Consider the following 19565-nt stretch of genomic DNA (forward strand, 5'->3'; position numbering starts at 1 on the left):
AAAGAGGGGATGGGGAGGGTTAAAGATCATAAACAGGTACCAAAGTCAGGGGTCATGTGCTTTATCCAGCTGTCAGATATACACAGAGACTCCTGACTCAGGCCTTAGGGCCAAAAAATGTTCATGTTGAGTCATTTGGGGGTCCTTTTACTAAGATGCCCTATCCGATTTAGCGCAAGCTAAATACTAACGCATCCATTATATTCTATTATATTTAGCACGTGCCAAATTGGCTAAGAGGGAGTTGATGAATTAAAGCATCCCAGCAATTTTGGTTACCTTCACTGTTTCTTTTGTGTGTTTGGATTTTGAGGTGATTTCTCCCATTTTTTGATGTGTACTATAAAGTTTAGCAGACAGTAGTTCATCACAAAATATTTGTTCTGTGGATAAGACTTATCTGTATTACAGTATAGCTATAGCACTCTTACATTTACTAATAACTGACCCACATTTAGCACAAGAATAGCTATCCATGTAGCCCTGCCATTTCAGCTTATCTTTGTGTAAATGAAGAGGCAGTGTTTCTCTTACTGAAATGAACACCTGACCAGCACTATATAGACCAGTGGTTCCCAATCCTGTCCTGGAGGACCACCAGCCAGTCAGGTTTTTGGGATAGCCCTAATGAATATGCATGAGAGAGATTTGCATATAATGGAGGGGGCAGGCATGGAAATCATGCATATTCATTAGAGCTATCCCGAAAACCCGACTGGCTGATGGTTCTCCAGGACAGGGTTGGGAACCACTGATATAGCCACTGATATAAACTATTGCAGAGGTAGGCAATTCCAATCTTCGAGAGCCACAGGCAGGTGAGGTTTTCAGGTTATCCACAATGAATATATACGAGATGGATTTGCATGAACTGCCTCCTTGAGATGCAAATCCATCTCATGCATATTTATTGTGCTCTCGAAGTCCGGAATTGCCTACCCCTTGACTATTGTGATATAAAGTAGTTTTAACCACATACCTGCAATCTTTTGAGTCTGAAATAACAGGCAGAGATTTACAGTCTCTTTTTTGATTTGCCCATTCATATCCATTCGTGCAGCAGGTTTCTGTATGAACTGCAAGAAAAAAATATTGACACATGAAGGCAGATAAAGGCCAAATGGCCTATCCAGTCTATCCATCTATTATCTCATCCTCTCCCTAAGAGATCCCACGTGCCTGTCCCCAGCTTTCTTGAACTCAAACAGTCTTTGTCTCTACCACCACTACCAGAAGATGATTCCATTCATCTACCACCCTTTCTGTAAAAAAGTATTTCCTTAGATTACTCCTGAGCCTATCAACTCTTAATTTCATCCTATGCCCTCTCATTCCGGAACTTCCTTTCAAATGAGATTTGCCTCTTGTGCATTTATGCCATGTAGATATTTAAACGTCTCTATCAAATTTCCCCTCTCCCGCCTTTCCTCCAAAGTAAACATATTGAGATATTTAAGTTTCTCCCCATCCATCTTATGATGAAGAACATCGACCATTTTAGTAGCCTTCCTCTGGACCAACTCCATCCTGCTTATATTTTTTTACAGGTGAGTTCTCACCAGAGTCTTATACAGAGGCATCAATATCTCCTTTTTCCTACTGGCCATAGCTCTCCCTATGCACCCCAGGATCCTTCTAGCTTTCGTTTTTGCCTTTTCAACCTGTTTAGTCACCTTTAGATCTTCACATACTATTATACCCAAGTCCTGCTCCTCTTTCATGAACAAAAGTTCTTCACTCAGCCTAAATGCATGACACAAGAACATAAGAATTGCCTTACTGGGTCATACCAGTAGCCCGTTCTCACGGTAGCCAATCAAGGTCCCTAGTACCTGGAAAAACTCAGAGTAGCAATATTCCATTCTACCGATCCAGGGCAAGCAGTGGCTCTCCCCATGTCTTTCTCAATAATAGACTGTGGACTTTCTTAGCATTAAATATTAGCTGCCAAATTTCAGACCATTCTTCAAGCTTTGCTAGGTCCTTCCTCATGTTATTCACACCTTCAGGGGTGTCTGCTCTATTGCACATTTTGGTATCATCCACATAGAGGCAAATTTTATCTGACAGCCCTTCAGCAATTTCACTTACTAATAGTAACTATTTTATAGAATGCCCCCAACATGTGTGGCTGTATTCTAAGGACAGAAATTTCACTTTACATTGCTTTGTACGGAGAGAAGAAAAAAACTGAATACTAAGATTACAATAAAAATATTTAAGGCCAGTCGCACAGAAGGAATTTTCCCATTCTGTGTTTATGGAAAAATACTTGGCATATCTAGGCTGAATTACGAAAACTTTTTTTATGATTGAGCAATATTATAGTTGTGCAATAGGAATGTACTGCTATAGTTCATTATAATGATGTTTTATAGCAGCTTTTCCTAGTCAGTTTTTTAATGAACATATAATTTATATGGGTGCAGAATCAGATAAAAAGCTATGTGAATCACAATAGCTGATAAATCTTTGAAAATATCCAGCTTGGTCCATTAATAGAACTCCAGTAGTCATACAGGTCTTGAGAAAGCTGAATTATTTTCAGGTTGTAATAATTCTTATATTTGTCTGGTAAAAGGTATCAAGAAACTATGTTCATTTAAAGAAATGATTTATGTGGCCTCAAGAGCTCTTGGCCCACACTACAAAAATGCATTTGATATCTACATACTATACAATTTACAGATAATTACACTTCACTTTGGTATGCATTCAGATATTGCAAAATGAGAATAGCTTTTGAAAATAGTTCTGCTTATATGATGAATTACGATATTATTGGGCTGTATGCAAGAAATGAATTGAACAAAATTGTTTTGAAATAACTTGGATTCTCATTCATATTCCTTTCCCACAGCAACAGAATGTTTACCAGAAATTGTCATGCTAGTGAAGATTACCAATATGTGTCACTTTAGCCTTCATGTACAGAAAGCAGTGTCATTACTGCTCTAAGGTGAAATAAAATGAGTCCTGTGGCAGATAATATGCATTAATCTTTAGTAAAAGACCCCCCTAAATGCCTTTTGAGGGTAAATAATATATCGTACTTATGTTCAAATGATTTTTATTATTTCAACCAGAACGTACAAATAGAAGTTGCATACAAATCCAAAAAATAACAGTGCAAGTTCACCCCCTCCCCCATCCCTCCCTTCCCTCCCCACCCCAAAAGTCCAATGCCACTACTATGGCTGAGAGTGTAAGATAGTCCTAACAATTTAAGAGTCTACTTACTGCGAGCATATGGTATGAGGTCCTGCCAGAAGCATTCCCAGGTCTGACAGAATCTGTGGCCTGGTCCACGATCTAAATCTCCCACTAGTCTCCGCTCCAGCGTCGCATGAACAATCATCAACGCTCTCCATTGAGCGTAGGAAGGGGGATCTCGGGACAGCCAGTTAGTAAGAATTGCTTTCTTCCCCATCAAAAGCACTCTAGTGACAAAAGCTGACATTCCTTTGGGTTTGGGCGTGGCTATATTATAAAGTCCAAATAAAGCTGTCGGTTGTGGGAGCCAACGCCTCCGCCAGAGCCGCGTAATATAGTGCCCTAATTGTCGCCAGAACTGTTGAATTTTGGGACAATTCCAAAGCATATGCCCCAATGATGCGTGAGCATGTGCACATTTCGGGCAAGAATAAATTGTAGTAATCCCCATCCGGGCTGCTCGTTCCGGCGGGATATAGAGTCTCAAAACAATTTTTAACTGCATTTCCCAGTGGACAATATTAGGAGACACCTTCAGAATATTTTTCAGCGTCCTCTGTATCTGTTGGGCCGTTAACGTGCAGTGCAAGTCCTCAGCCCATGTTGCCGCTAAGATGTCCAAATTGGGGCCAGAGTGCCCATCCCGGATCCCCACTATGTGAAATCGAAGCGGAATCCGCTGTTGTGCAGAAAGGCTAAAGAGTTCTGAAAGAGCCTCCCTGTTATCTTCCTCAAGATGGTGCGCCGGAAGAGACTGAACGTAATGTCGGATTTGGTAATATGCAAAAAAATCATTAGGTGGTAAAGTAAATGTCCGACGTAAGTCAGCAAAAGTCGCCAGTTTCCCCTCCTCGAAGAATAAGTGGAATAGGTATTGAAGTCCCTGCACACCCCACCTCTGGAAGGCGGTATTTTGCAGTCCAGGCTGAAAGGCTCCATTGCCTTGGATGGGTAAGTATAATGAAACCTCAGAAGGCAATCTAGCAAGTTTGCAAACCCACTTCCATGCTCGTCGAGCCGGTGCAAATATCGGGTACTGGGCCACCAAAGGACGAAGCCGCGGGTCCGCCACATGCAAGAAATAACTCACATGAAACGGAGCCAGCAATGACAACTCCAATGACGTCGCAGTAAAGTCAGACGTCCCCCTAAACCAATCATTAATGTGTCTCATCTGACAGGCAATAGCATACCAATGTACATTTAATAAACCATAACCCCCTCTTTCCCTAGGTAAGCACATTCTAAGAAATTGCATGCGGGGTTGCTTGCCTCCCCAAAGAAAACGTTGTAATCCTTTAATTAACCGGGCTTTATGAGAAAAGGATAAAAGCAAGGGCAGGACCTGAAATTGGTATAACTATTTGGGAAAGAGCACCATATTATAAAGAGCCACCCGTCCCGCTACTGTGAGCGGGAAAGTGGACCAGTTTTGTAAGTCACGTAAAGTGTCATGGAGTAGTGGGGAAATGTTACAGTCATAAAGAGTCTTGAGGTCTCGGGGGATCCAAACCCCCAAGTATCGAATCGAGTGCACAGCCCATGTGAAAGGGAAATGGCCCCTCCATGTCAGCTGCAGTGTTACTGGACTGGCTAAAGCAACAGATTTCTGATAATTTAAGGTAAAGCCCGAATAAAATCTAAATTCGTTAAGAGATTGTATAAGGGGTCGGATAGAGTGAGAAGGGTTAGTAAGCATAAACAAGATGTCATCTGCAAAAACTAACACCTTTAATGTTTGATCCCCGAAGTCCACCCCCACTATATCAGGATCCAGAGATACAGTGCGCAGAAAGGGCTCCAAGTACAATAAAAACAACAGGGGGGACAAAGGACATCCCTGCTGTGTGCCTCTTTCAATTAATATGGGGTCAGTGATAGTGTCATTAACAAGCAGTCTTGCCCGCGGTGTCGAGTATAAGGTGCGTAACGCTGTGGCAAACCAGCCCGAAATTCCCATATAGTGCAGTATTTCAAATAAAAATGTCCAATTGACTTGGTCAAAGGCTTGCGCTGCATCCAAGCTGAGTAATAGCATCGGGGTGTCATGAGATTGTGTATGGGCCAATGACAAGAGTGCCTTTCGAACGTTATGGACTGCCTGCCTGCCCTTTACAAAGCCCACCTGTGTAGACGCGATGATATTTGGGAGTAGAGTGGCTAATCTATCAGCTAATATTTTAGATAAAATTTTTATGTCCACATTTAATAAAGATATTGGTCGATAGGACTCAGGAGCAGTGCTGTCTTTACCTGGCTTCAAAATCAAAGTAATCAACGCCTCATTCGCCTCTGTAGGAAAATGTTCATCCCGCGTAACCTGCGAATAGTAGTCCCTAAGGAAGGGACTCAGCTGCTCCGCTAAAAGTTTATAAAATTCAGCTGTAAAGCCATCCGGCCCCGGAGCCGAGAAATTTCTTTGCTGTTTAATAGCATGTGACAATTCTTTAGGTGTGATGGCTGCATTGAGAAATTCAACATCAGGGTCAGAGAGCGGCATTAGGCTGGAATCTGCCAAATAATCCCTAATAAGTGGAGCATCTCCCGAGTCCTGGCGACCATAGATCTTCTGGAAATGAGCCTTAAAAATCTGCGCAATGTGTGCTGTGGAGTGCTGTAGATGCCCCCTATCATCCTTCATTCCCGTTACATAACGATGACCTCGAGCCTGTGTTGTTAATCGAGCTAATAATTTCCCCGCACGATTACCATAGCGATGGTAGCGGAATTTTTGATACAGAAGCATTTTAACCGTGCGTTCATGGATATAAGAATTAAGAGTAGCCTCCACAGAGATCAGACGTTCCCTAGATGCTCGTGTAGGATATTGTGTATATTGGTGTTTAGCAGTTGCCAATTCCTTTTCTAACCTAAGGATGCCCCGAGATAATCGGCGATTCCGCGCTATAACATATGCTATACAATCACCTCTAAGCACTACCTTAGCTGTGCTCCAGAACAGCGTCGGGTTATTACAGTGTTGACCATTAAAGGTCAGAAAGTCTTCCCATTTAGTTATTAAATAAGTTTTAAAATGATCATCTGAATATAAGTAACTAGGGAATCGCCAACGTACGGGTCCCCGAATGCCAAAGCCCACGTTCACGTCAAGCCAGATCAACGCGTGGTCTGAAATGACTGTAGGACCTATTACCGCCGCGTCCACATTTAAGAACGCCCTACTTGTGGTAAGAATATAATCTATTCTAGATTGGGTGTTATGCGCCCTGGAGCGGTGAGTATAATCCCGTTCTGTGGTGTGTAAGAGCCTCCAGGGGTCAACCAGATCCAGTGTGGCACAGAGGTAAGGTATGCCTCTAGTTTGGGACGAGCTCACGCTTTGTCCCGGCCCAGTACGGTCACAGGTCGGGTCTAGAACTTGGTTAAAATCCCCGGCTATATAGACCGGATCAGTAATGCGCTCTAAAAGCAATGCTGTGAGGCCTTCAAAAAAGGCGTGATCGTATGTATTAGGTGCGTAAATATTCAAAAGGTAGAAAGAGTATGTTCCTACCGTCATCTGTAACAATACATATCTGCCCTGTGTATCAGTGGCTACCACTTTCGCTGTGTATGGTAAGGACTTACGGATCAATATCACTACCCCCGCTCGCTTTTGTGGAGATGAGGCTGCATACACTGTGTCCCACCCAGGACCTCCTCAACTTCTGATGCTCTATGTCCGTCAACCTGGTTTCCTGTAGGCGGGCTATATCTACTTTATTCCGTTTTAGTTGTGTTAAAATTTTGGTTCTTTTAATAGGGGAGGTGATACCAGATACATTCCAGGAGGCTACCCTTAGAGTATTAGCCATGCGGTGTTAGAAGGGCTATGATCAGCAAAAAATAGAAAGCATGAATAAAGAAGCCACCCCAGGTTCCCAGCCATACCCGAGGTAGCCATGAGGCACTCAGGCCTGCCCAAGTGCCTTCAATACAGTGGGTGAGTTACCGGACAGGAAGCTCACTATAGCTTCAAAACCTACACTCTCTTGCAGCCGTAAATTATATATATAGCCATATGATAGCAAAGGACTCCCCCCCATTTGACCCCCTCCCCCCTCTCCCCCCCTTCCCATCCTATCCCCCTGGCGCATGGTTTTGAGGTCACAACTAGGGGTCCGTCCTAGGGCGGTCCCAGAGGTGTGAAAGATCACTAAACAATGCCACTCCAGGCCCCGAGTCCCCAATAGTGCAAGAATAACAGTTATACCTTAGAAGCCCAGTACCAAGAAAACAGCAAAAAATAACTTGTCCACAACATACTTTCCCTTGAACAATCATAACTTAACAAATGCCAGATCGCCAGCTCGAGTCATGGTTACTGGCAAAAGTGGGCCTTAAATGTAGCCCTGAGCCACCACAGTTGAGGGCCAATGCTTCCCATAAACCAGAACCAGAGTTCGACAAGCAGCCCGAGGGTGGTACACACTCAGATCCTGCTGTTAATCAGGTCAGATCAGACTGGGTAAGCACATGGGTGTTCAAATAGAGAGCCGCTTCCGCCGCTGTATCAAAAACATGCCATTGTCCCAGATGGTGGATACGTAATAGAGCCGGGTACAGGAACAGGAACCGTACTTTTTTTTCAGCCAAGGAGGCACATATCGGGTAAAATTGCTTCCTGCGCTCCGTTAGGGCCACAGAGTAATCCTGGAAGATGCGGACCTCCGACTCTTCAAATTGTAAGGTCTCCCGGAGTTGTTTATATCTGCGTAGAATTTCCACCTTATGGTTATAATTTAAGAGTTTGGCTATAACCATTCTAGGCCGGGCCTCTCGGGCCTGTTCCCTGCCCAGACGGTGAGCCCGTTCAAGACGGATAGGTCCCAATCCCTCGGGTAAGGAAAAGGTTTTGGTAAGCCATACCTCCAGGGTTTTTAGCAGCTTTGGACCCGCCACCGCCTCAGGAATTCCCAAAAAGCGTAAGTTGGATCTGCGGGAACAATTTTCCAGGTCTTCCAGTCTCTCCGCTTGCTTTTGGGTCAGGGCCTGCAGTTCCTGTAATGTAGTGGCCTGGGTGTTCTGTGTGTCCTCCATGCTGGATACTCTAGTCTCCAATGCTGTTGTTCTTTTAGTCGTTTCTGAGAGCATATTTTCTACTTTTAAAATCTGCTCTGATAGCTTGTCGATGCTGGGCTGCATCGCCGCTGTCACAGCCTGGGTGAGGGCCGTCAGCGCCTCCGGCGCAATATGTTGGATCGCTGGGGTGAGGGTGCCCGACGCCATTTTTTCCCCTCCGCTCTGCGGGCGCTCCCGATCCTTTTTGTGCAGGCGGGTTGACATCGGGGGCGCGGAAGAGGACAGAAATCTGTCCATGCAGCGAGTTTGTGGCTGCGCTTCAGAGCGCTAATTTCCGGCGATCCCCCGACGGCCGTAACCGGGCAATTCGGGACTCGGGAGCTCTGGCAGCGCGTGTCTGCCGCGGCTCAACGCATCATGTGATCCTCAATATATCGTACTTACACGTGGTTAACAAAAGATTAAAAATGGCATAACATAGGAATCGTTTAACTTAATTTGCCAAATATTTTGAAAAATGATAAGTTTTCAGTTGCGTTCTAAAGTGTTTATAAGAACAAGCACTGTACAGCAGTGGACTAAATTGCCTGTCATAAAGAGCAGCTTGAAATGCTAGTGTATGTTCCAGAGATTTCTTGCTCTTACATCTTTGAGCAGATGGAAAATTAAACAAAGCATGTGATTCGCTCTTATATTTATGGGATGCTATAAGGAATCTATCAGTCATATATATGGGAGCAATACCATACACAACTTTGTAATCAAATTGTACTCCAAAAGTAGTTTTTACCATAAGATTTGTATCAATATTCTTTTTTAAATTAATGTTATCAAAAACAAACACAAGTATCACTTGTCACAGAAATATTGGGTGAGATGGATTTCCATATAAAAACAAAAGAAACAAGTTTAGAAGAAAAATTATTAATCAATCCAAGCCCTCCCATGTTAGACCACAGATTTTGAAGGGGCAGAAGTACAGAGTTTTGCAGTAGTTACAGTAGGTACATATGAAAAGAAGGAAAGGCAAAGAATGGTATAGCTCCCAGAAGATAATTTACAGGTGCAGGAGTGGTAATTACTTTCTTATTATCTTAAAAGAAGCTTATACGAGCTTGATGTGTCCTCCAGATGAAGGAACTGATCACACTCAGATAGATCGAGTCTTCTTTTCTAGCAATCCATAAAGACATATTCTGCAAGGGGTAGAGAAGTTTTGGAAGCATGACCATTTTTACCAGTGCTACCCTCCCCAGAAAGGACAGCAGAAGCTCCCGCCATTTGTTACATAAAGATTTGAGCTGGTCTAGATTGTCCTGAATATTCAGTTTATAAATTACCTTCAAATTCAAGTGCAAGTAAATTCCCAAATATTTAAGAGTAACCTTTGAAGAGTCCCACCTGGAGGCTCAAGCAGCAGAAACCTCAGATTTTTCAAAGTTGATTTTGACCCCAGAAAAAGACCCAAATTGAGTGATAACAAAAAACAAATTTGGGAATTGCCACAATTGCATTATCTACAAAAAGCAGCATATCACCCACAAATATTCTCTGGAGCCTGAGTGGATACCCACAATATCCACAGCATGCCTGATCTTTGAAGCTAAGGGTTCCAACGATATTGCAAAAAGCACAGGTGAGAGTGGGCAGCCCTGGCGAATGCCCCTCTCTAGCTGAAACACTGGTGACAACCCTCCATTAATAAGAATCTGAGCAGTATGGCCACTAAAGAGCACTCCCATCCCATCCAAAAAGCTACCCAGGATACCAAACTGGGGAAGAATCCAGAAAAGATAGTCCCACGATATTTTTATCGAACGCTTTTTCAGCATCCAGACTCGCTATAATAGCAAGCCCTGGTTGGTTAGCACCCTAAGAATATTGTTAGACGCATACCACCCTAGGACAAAACCAGTCTGATCCGAATGGATAAGATAAGACAACACCCGTCCAAGACGCTTGGCCATTATGGAGGCAAAACCTTAATGTCCTGATTAAACAGGGAGATAGACCTATAAGACCCTAGAAGTTCCTTGTCATTCTCTGGTTTGGGCAGCATCACCACATGGGCATGTGTCAATCGTCCCTGTGCCCTCCATGAATCTTTACAAACAGCCTGAAAAGGGCAAATCAATCACTCCACCAAATTTTGTAAAATTCAGACCCTAATCCATCAGGTCTGGGCAGTGGTGTAGTAAGTGGGTTGCGGTTCACCCTGGGTGTGGTCTTCCTAAGGGCGTGGTACCTCTCCTCCTCGCCACGCGCCCCTTGCCCTCCCTTGCACTTTTTTTTTTTTTACTTCCCCGGCGTGAAATCCTACATGGCATTCTTCCTCCCCTAATTCCACTATCCTGGAATTCTTCAAGACCTGTCACTAACAGATCTGCCCACAAACTCAAACTATCTTTCCCCTCGTTAAAAGGCATCATGTATGCAGGTAAATTAGTGAAATCCATTTTCTTCAAATTCACTGAGATTTGGAATAACCTCCCTGCCCCTTTAATGGGGGAGTGCCGCTGACGTCAGAGGGGTGGGCGGAGTTATCTCTCGCCTCTGCCCCTCTCTGTGCCTTTCCTTCCTCCCTCCTCCGCTCTGCCTCTGCTCACCATGCTCATCGCTTCTGCCCAGCCACCTCCCGACTCTTCTGGCTGCCTCCGAAGCTGCTTGTAGTGGTCTCCGCGTCACTGGCTCCTCCCCTTTTATGGGGGAGTTCAGCTGCGGGGTGCAGCTGACGTCGGAGGGGTGGGCGGAGTTATCTCTCGCTTCTGCCCCTCTCTGTGCCTTACCTGCCTTTCTTTCCACCCTCCTCCGCTCTCCCTCTGCTTACCACGTGCTCATTGCTTCTGCCCTGCCGCCTCCCGACTCTCCTGGCTGCCTCCATAGCTGCTTTGTATTTTTGCTGAAGTAAAAAATTGATTCACTTGCACCCGTTCTATACCACTCAGGATCTTGTACACTTCAATCATATCTCCCCTCAACTGTCTCTTTTCCCAGCTGAAGAGTCATAACCTCTTTAGTCTTTACCCATACAAGAGGACTATAAAACACCTAATAAATTTTAAACTTCCATCCTCAATTTTAACATCATAGTCTCTTTTTGAGACTTTCTAATTTCACTATATCTTTTTTGAGAGATGGCGACTGTTAAAAGAACTGCCCCAGGATTTGCCTTGGTCGGTGGAGGGAAGCAAGATCAGGGCTGGTGTGGGAGAGTTGCTCTTCCCCCTCCCCCAGTATCCTCCTGACATGTAACCATTATCTTTTCCTTTTTCTAAGAGATCCTCCATGCCTATGCCACGCTTTCTTGAATTCAGACAGTCTCTGTCTCCACCACCTCTTCCGGGAGACTGTTCCATGCATCTACCACCCTTACTGCAAAAAGTATTTCCTTAAGATTACAGTGCTCCCCCGCGAATTCGCAGTCCCGGTCATTCGCGGTATTTTCCGACTGCGAATGACCGGGCAGGAGAGGGCAGCCATAGCACTGGCGAGTGAAGGAAATCACTCACAGTATGCTCCGACTGCCTCTTCCTGTACTAAAGTCGGGCCTCACCAATCAGGAGCTGCCCTCTCCTGTCTCCCCTGCTAAAAACCGTATTCACGGTTTTTCAACATTCAAGGGGATTCCTTGAACGGAACCCCCGCAAATATCGGCAGAGTACTGTACTCCTGAGATTATCATCTCTTAACTTCATCCTATGCCCTCTCATTCCAGAGTTTCCTCTCAAATGAAAGAGACTTGGCTCATGCGCATTTAGCTACGTAATATCTCTATCACATCTCCCCTCACCCGCCTTTCCTCTAAAGTATACATATTGAGATCTTTAAGTCTGTCCCTATATGCCTTATGACAAAGACCACGCACTATTTTAGTAGCCTTCCTCTGAACCGACTCCATCCTTTTTATATCTTTTTGAAGGTGCAGTTTCCAGAATTGTACACAATATTCTAAATGAGATCTCATCAGTCTTATACAGGGGCATCAATACCTCTTTTTTCCAACTGGCCATACCTCTTCCTATGCACACTAGCATCCTTCTAGCTTTCACTCTCAGCTTTACAACCTGTTTAGCCACCTTAAGATCATCACATACAATCACAATCAAGTCCCGATCTTCTGTCGTACACATAAACTGTACCTTTCCTTCAAGTTTTTCCCCTAAACTGTACCTTTTCCTTCAAGTTTTTGCAGCCCAAATGTATGACCTTGCATATCTTAGCATTAAATTTTAGCTGCCAAATTTCAGACCATTCTTCGAGCTTCATTTTATTCACACCATCATGGGTGTTTACTCTATTGCAGATTTTGGCATCATCTGCAAAGAGGCAAATCTTACCTGATAGTCCTTCAGCAATACCACTTATAAAATGATAAAAAGAACAGGCCCAAGAACCGAAACTTAAGTTATATCACTGGTAACATCACTTTCCTCAGAGCGATCTCCATTGACCACTACCCTCTGTCATCTTCCACTCAACCAGTTACTGAACTAGCCTGTCACTTTGGGGTCCATCCCAAGGGCACTCAATTTATTTATTAGATGTTTATATGAACACTGTCAAAGCTTTTGCTAAAATCTAAATACACCACATCTGAACACAAAATAATATGGAGGGCAGCAATCAACAAATACAAATTTAATATTGCACAGATTAAGAAAAACTAGAAAATAAATAGAAAATAAAATAGAAAATAAAACTATTGGTAACAAGAAATTATTCCACCTTGAATGCTATCTTACAGCATCACCAGAAAAGGGCACTTATGAACTTACATCCCAACCGACAGCCCAAGATCTCAGACTTCTTCCTTGATAAAATCAGAAGAGTACAAGCAGAAGTCAAAAAAACACACCCCACCCCGGAACCTACAGACATCACTCCCAATTACTATGATGATCCCTGCACAGTAGATCAGATATGGGACACCTTTAAACCACTTAAGAACATGTGAAACAGCAAGTCTAGTAAAGAAAATATACAATCACAGCAGTTCTCTAAACAACTGCCCCTCGAACCTTTTAGCAGCCGTACCTGAAATCATCACCTTGATTACCAAATTCATAAACAACCTTCTAAATCTAGGCCTATACCCAACTGAAATGGGCAAGATAGGTCAGCATTTTGTGATTTTGGTATGGGTGTGAGAGCTATCTATCTCCTCAAACTAAAGGCCCATAGCTGGTATTCCCATACTTACCAAGCTCCTAAAGACTCACGTATGTAAGCAATTCACATCTACATGAAACAGTACTCCAGCCTTCATCCCTCTCAGTTTGGATTCTGACTGCAGCACAGTAACGAGCTCCTTCTACTGACCCTAAGAACATAAGACTAGCCTTACTTGGTCAGACCAATGGTACATCAAGCCCAGTAGCCCGTTCTCACAGTGGCCAATCCAGATCACTAGTACCTGGCCAATATTCCATATTACCAATCCAGGGCAAGCAGTGGCTTTCCCCATGTCTTTCTCAATAACAGACTATGGACTTTTCCTCCAGGAAACTGCCCAAATCTTTCTTAAAACCAGCTATGCTATCTGCTCTTACCATAATCTTTGGCAATGTGTTCCAGAGCTTAACTATTCTCCTAATGAAAAAATATTTCCTCCTACTGGTTTTAAAAGTATTTCCCTGTAACTTCATCAGGTGTCCCCTAGTCTCTGTAATTTTTGACGGAGTGAAAAATCGATCCACTTTTACCCGCTCTACAGTAGTCCCCCAAAATTTGCAGGGGTTACGTTCGCAGAGTGACTACAAATGTTGAAAAACCACAAAAATCGGCAGCGTACTGTAATTGGCACTCCCCCCTCCTTTCTTGCTCCAGCCTGAGCTACGCTGCTTACCTGGTCGGTGGCGTCTCAGCTTCGCCGTTGCTAGTTCCAGCACACTCAACCTCCTCCTTCTGCACAACCCCACATGGGAAGTGCGCTCCAGGTTTCCGCGAGAAGAAGCTGACATTGGTGGGAGGAGGGAATTTGTAGTTCTGCTTTCCCCTCTCACTGTGTTGTGGGAGGGTGCACAGGAGGCAAGTGGCCAGGGAAAACAGAGAGCTTTTCCATTGGTCAATCATTCATGTTATTTTCTGACCAGAAGAGGCGGTCAGAAAATACCACGAATGACTGAGTCCGCCAATCGCTGACTGCAAATTCGCAGGGGTGTACTGTACTCCACTCAGGATTTTGTAGACTTCAATCATATCTCCCCTCAGCCATCTCTTTTCCAAGCTGAAGAGCCCTAACCTTTTTAGTCTTTCCTCATACGAGAGGCATTCCATCCCCTCTATCATCAAAGAGATACTAAGCACAGGCCAACAAGTAGCACTCCTTCAATTCAACATCTCTGCAGCCTTCATTCTGTAAACCACTACTTTCTCCTAATGAAACTTACTGAAATTGGAATTACAGGCACCACATTTAGTTGGTTCAATAGCTTCCTAGGAAAGAGAGAATACCTTGTCCAGAAAGATGGCGTGCTCTCAAACAGCTGGAAAGTCTTCTGTGGAGTACCCCAGGGTTCTCCCCTTTTTCCTATACTGTTCAATCTATTCATGAACTCTCAGTAACATTACATTCATCAACAATGAATCCCTGTTATCATATGCGGATGGCATTCTCCTCCTCATTCCCATTACAATCAACTAGATGCATTAAACAAATTTGCTGATAACATCAACAAGATAACATCATAGGCCAAAATCAACAAACTCAAACTAAACGTAACCAAAACCAAAATCTTCTGGTTCCACAACCCCCTGCAAACAGCTTCCAATAGCACTGTCCTGCCATCCAGAGCTAAAATAGATATAGAAGAATCCTCCAAAGTACTGGGTATTATATTGGACTCCATACTATCTCTTGAACCACAAGTCTCAAATCTCTGGAAGAAAACCTTCTTTTCCAGTCACCTTCAGCAAAGATGGCGGCTGAGCCCGCATCATTTATCATTCCAGTGGGTGACTGGATTCAGGAAATCACAAAATCTGTGTCGGCAGCTTTGACGGATCACCTTAACAAACTTTAATCGGTGGTGGAGGATGTTAATGAAAAATTTGATGTGCAGAACAGGAGGATTGATGAGGTAAAGAGGAGAGTGTCGGGCCAGGAGAACACGTGTTCTACATTGGAATCACAGGTGTCCACACTGCAAAAGCAGACCGCCAACATGCAAGACCGGATGGAAGAATTGGAAACCCGAAGCCGGTACAACAATCTTCGCCTCAGTCTGCCAGAGACCGTTAAGGTCAATGACCTTTACCAGATCTTCAGCACCTGGCTGCCAGAAAAACTGGGTCTCTCTAGCTTTGGCATGCACTTAGATTGCAAAATGGCCCATCGAATCGGCGCAAAACATACCGACAGCCAACAGGCACGAACATCCATTGCCCGATTTAGCAGCTGGAGAGAAAAACAAGCTATCCTCAGAGCTTTTCGAAAGTCGGGTGCTTTGGAGTACGAGGGGACCAAGGTACTGCTGTTTAATGATTATTCAGTTCGAGTAGCAGCGCAGTGCAAATTAATGTCCCCTTTTTGCTCGGCCCTACATAATAAAGGAGTCCAGTTTGCTTTGGTTTTCCCAGCCAAATTGCGCATCTGGAGGAATGGGAAATCAGTAACATTTACCACTGTGGTGGAGGTCTGTGTGTGTGTGGACACACTGACAGCTTGATTCCTATCGCTGCCTCTATTGTTGCGCCTGGAGGGGCATTTCTGTGGCTTTCCTACAGTGGACTTGTGATATCTGCTGCTCCCGGGCGGTGAGACTGGAAGCCTTTAATTCTGGGTGCAGCCTTTAATTTGGGTCTAGTATGGGGCATCATGGCCGAAGTCTGGCCCTGAAACTTGCCTGCACCTTTCTACCTGGAGGCAGCTCCTGTGGATTTTTGAGGCAAGGCCCCTGGCTGCTTGATGGGAGGTCATCCAGGACTAGGGTTGCACTCCCTCATGTGTTTACTTTGACCCTGTGTTTTTTGGCACTTGATGAGGGTTGGGGGATGGTTTTTGTCTTCACCTTATTAGTTCTTGTTTCCGCTGTTGTGAAGGGGGTCCTCTGGAGTACAGAGGGGGAATATTTGTGTCTCTGGTATGGATGGGCGTGGGCCCTGCATAGCTGTGGAGTCCTGCTGGGAGGCTGCGTTGCGGCAGCCCCATATCTACGCACCCATTTACTGTCCTAAATTTTTTTTCCACTATTCTTGCTTATCTCTTTATGCTTGTGGTAAGGATGCTGTTTGGAGTACGGAGGGGGAGGGGGGCGCTTCTATGTCTCTATTCTGATTGTCTACTTCTATTGTCCAGCTCCGGGGTCCAGCTGGGAGGTCCTGGAGTGGCTGGTACTGGTGTTTGCTGTTTGATTTTTATTTATTTAGGGGGGGAGTACCGCTGATTTGAAAGTGACTACACTTAATGTGGATGGTATCAAGTCCCCGGTAAAGAGATCTAGAGTTTTGTCCACTTTTCGTAAATTGGGCACTGACATTGCTTACCTACAGGAAACCCATCTCTCTCAGCTGGAACATGCTAAACTTAAGCCTGGCTGGGTGGGGGAGGTGTATTCGTCAACTTTCAGGGGCTGACAGAGAGGGGCTGCCATTCTACTACATAAGAGCCTACCCTTCCATTTCTATAAACAAATTCAAGATAAAGAGGGGAGTTTTGTGATGGTACTGGGCAAGCTGTGGGGCCTTAAACTATTGATGTGCAACTTGTATGCTCCAAATGTTTATTGTCATAAATTTTTCTCCTCTGTCCTTGCCCACATCTCTCAAAATACTGAGTATCATTTGGTTTTGGGTGGGGAACTCAACATCACCGCGAATCCAGGGGTGAATTGTAAACCGCCCCGGGCACGAACCCGGGATCATGACAATCGGGGAGAGGGGGGGGGGGGGTTAGACTCAGCACTTGGACTTGGTAGACGTCTGGCGTATCCTGCACCCTTATGACACTGATTTTACCTTTTACTCCCACGCTCATAAAGTGTATGCTTGGCTAGATTACATTCATGGATAAGCGCCTGTTTTCTATGGCCATTCAATTTGAAATATATGAGAGCACACTTTCTGACATGCACCGGTGGGACTCTGGTTGAGTATAGCCCCTACCCGTAGGACTTCCTCCTGGAAAATGTCTCCCCACTTATATCATGACTCAGATTTCCTTACCTTCTTGAGAGAGCAATGGGTAGATTATACACTTGCGAATGACACATCTGATGTGGGCCCCGTCACTTTCTGGTATGCCTCTAAGGCTGTCTTCCATGGGCACATTATTGCGTGCCTCGCAGGTCAATGAAAAAAGCGGAAGGAGGAGCTTTTGCGACTGTCTGGAAGACTTCAAGACCTTAGAAGATCCCATATCGGAGGCAGATTGCATGGAGCTTCAGGAGATTCGGAGTCAGCTTGAGGAGCTTCTTAATAATTGCACGGAACGTTCTTTGTACTATCAGCGGTATCAGCTTTAGCGCTGAGGGGACAAAACTGGGAAATTGTTGGCCAACCTGATTCGCCCGCATAAAAAAATGACAGGTTATTATCTCTATTAAGAATGCTCGGGGCACACGATATGTGGGGGAGCATAATATTGCAGCGCAATTTCTCCAATACTATCAGTCTTTGTATGGGCGTCGGTTTCTGGATAGGGAAGTTTTAAACATTTTTTTGCAGGTCTTGGGCTGTTCCAGTTGACAGAGGACCAGATGGCGATCTTGAACGCGCCTCTTACTGCGGATGAGATGTCCACCACGATTGGCTCCCTAACTCTAGCCATGGCACCGAGCCTGGATGGATTTGGCCCAGAATTTTATCAGATGCTACAGGACCTGGTGTCTGGTCCACTTAGCCACGTGTAATGCTGTAGTGGGAGCTGATGGCCGATTTCCTGAGAACTTGGCGCATGTTGTGCTGCTGCCAAAGCCGGGGAAGGATCCTGAATTGGTGGGTTCCTTCCAACCCATCTCCCTCTTGGACCAGCATATTAAGTTATTAGCTATGACAATGGTGCGGCATCTCAATTATTTCTTGCCGGCTCTGATTCACCCAGATCAGGTGGGATTTGTGCCTGGTTGCTTCGCCCTCGATGAATCTGATTAAGTTTTGGGGGCTATTCATGAACATAAGGGTAAGGAGAGGCAGTCTGCAGTAGCGGGATTAGATATGGAAAAAGCCTTTGATAGTATTTCCTGGCAACCGCAAATATGGAAAAACCGCGAATAAATTTTTTAATGTTATTCGCGGTTTTTGGAAACAGCCAGAGTTTTTACTATTGAAACTGCAAATAAATTTTCAATAGTTATTCGCAGTTGTTTGAAACAGCCATTATGTTAGGGATTTTAGCAGGCAAGCAGCGATTCACAAAGCTGTTAGGGAAGCATTTCTCTCTATAGATGCTGGGAAGCAGCATTTTTCTCTGTCCACACTGAGAAGCAGCGATTTTCAGGGTGAAAGATTTGAATCATCGATTTTGTGGAAGAAAGCATGGAAGCAGCGATTTTCAAAGTGAATGTTGGTAAGCTAAACTTTTTTATCAGTACAGTAAAAGAAAAGGAACTTTAATCATGATGTAATTTGGGGGGGGGGCAGAGTCAACATGTGGAAAATCACAAATAAACGAAACTGCAAATGCTGAAACCACAAATACAGAGGGAGAAGTGTATTTATTTTGGATTTTGGAGGGTTATGGTTTTACGGGGCTCTTTCTGGCTTGGATTAAGGCATTGTACACTGTGACCAAACAGACACAAGGCCTGTCAAGGTCCCAGCTAAGGTAAAAGATAAAGTAACAATAAAACCCAGGAAGAAAGATTCCAGGATTTCTCAGGAATTTATTGTGAGAAACAGGGTCAGTGACCACCAGGTGGAGCCTGACTTATCTGGGGATGAGATGGGTGAATTATGTACAACTCACCACCAGGGGAGCTCTAGAGGACCCTGGGCTACTGCTGACTCACCTAGAGCAGGGCACGCCCCTAGACTAGATAAGCCAGCAGTGGCAATCAAACCAGCAAGCCGCTTAGGGAGGAAGTTTAGGCCTTGCCTCCCTAGGGACCCTGCCGAGCCAAACAGGGACAACAGGCCCCAACCTATGGAACCGATGGAGGTTGAACAGCCAGAGGATTTGTCTTACCTGTTTGAAGAACCTATGGACTTCCAAGAGTCTTGTACTGGCTGTGAGTATAATTTGCCTGAACCTATGCAGCTGAACTTGACTTTGAGCCACAAACTGTGAGTGTGTTTTGGGACCTGTTTGTGTGCTGTGTATTTTGTTTTTGAATGCTGATTTTGTGAGAAAGCTTAGAGAGAGTGGGGAGAGGTTTTGCTTCCATTCTGGGAGG

At 44.5% G+C, this 19565-nt stretch overlaps 1 protein-coding gene across 2 annotated transcripts in view; it reads right to left on the reverse strand.

Annotated features, from left to right (window-relative positions):
• Positions 1-19565, reverse strand: part of FBLN1 (fibulin 1) — a 338157-nt gene that overhangs the window by 308230 nt on the left and 10362 nt on the right. For both annotated transcript variants that reach the window (XM_033951176.1, XM_033951177.1), the window contains exon 2: positions 980-1076. In XM_033951176.1, the coding sequence (XP_033807067.1) occupies positions 980-1076 (97 nt within the window). The remainder of the gene's footprint in view (positions 1-979; positions 1077-19565) is intronic.

This window comes from Geotrypetes seraphini, chromosome 7, assembly GCF_902459505.1.
Source record: "Geotrypetes seraphini chromosome 7, aGeoSer1.1, whole genome shotgun sequence".
In the NCBI taxonomy this organism is placed as follows: Eukaryota; Metazoa; Chordata; class Amphibia; order Gymnophiona; family Dermophiidae; genus Geotrypetes; species Geotrypetes seraphini.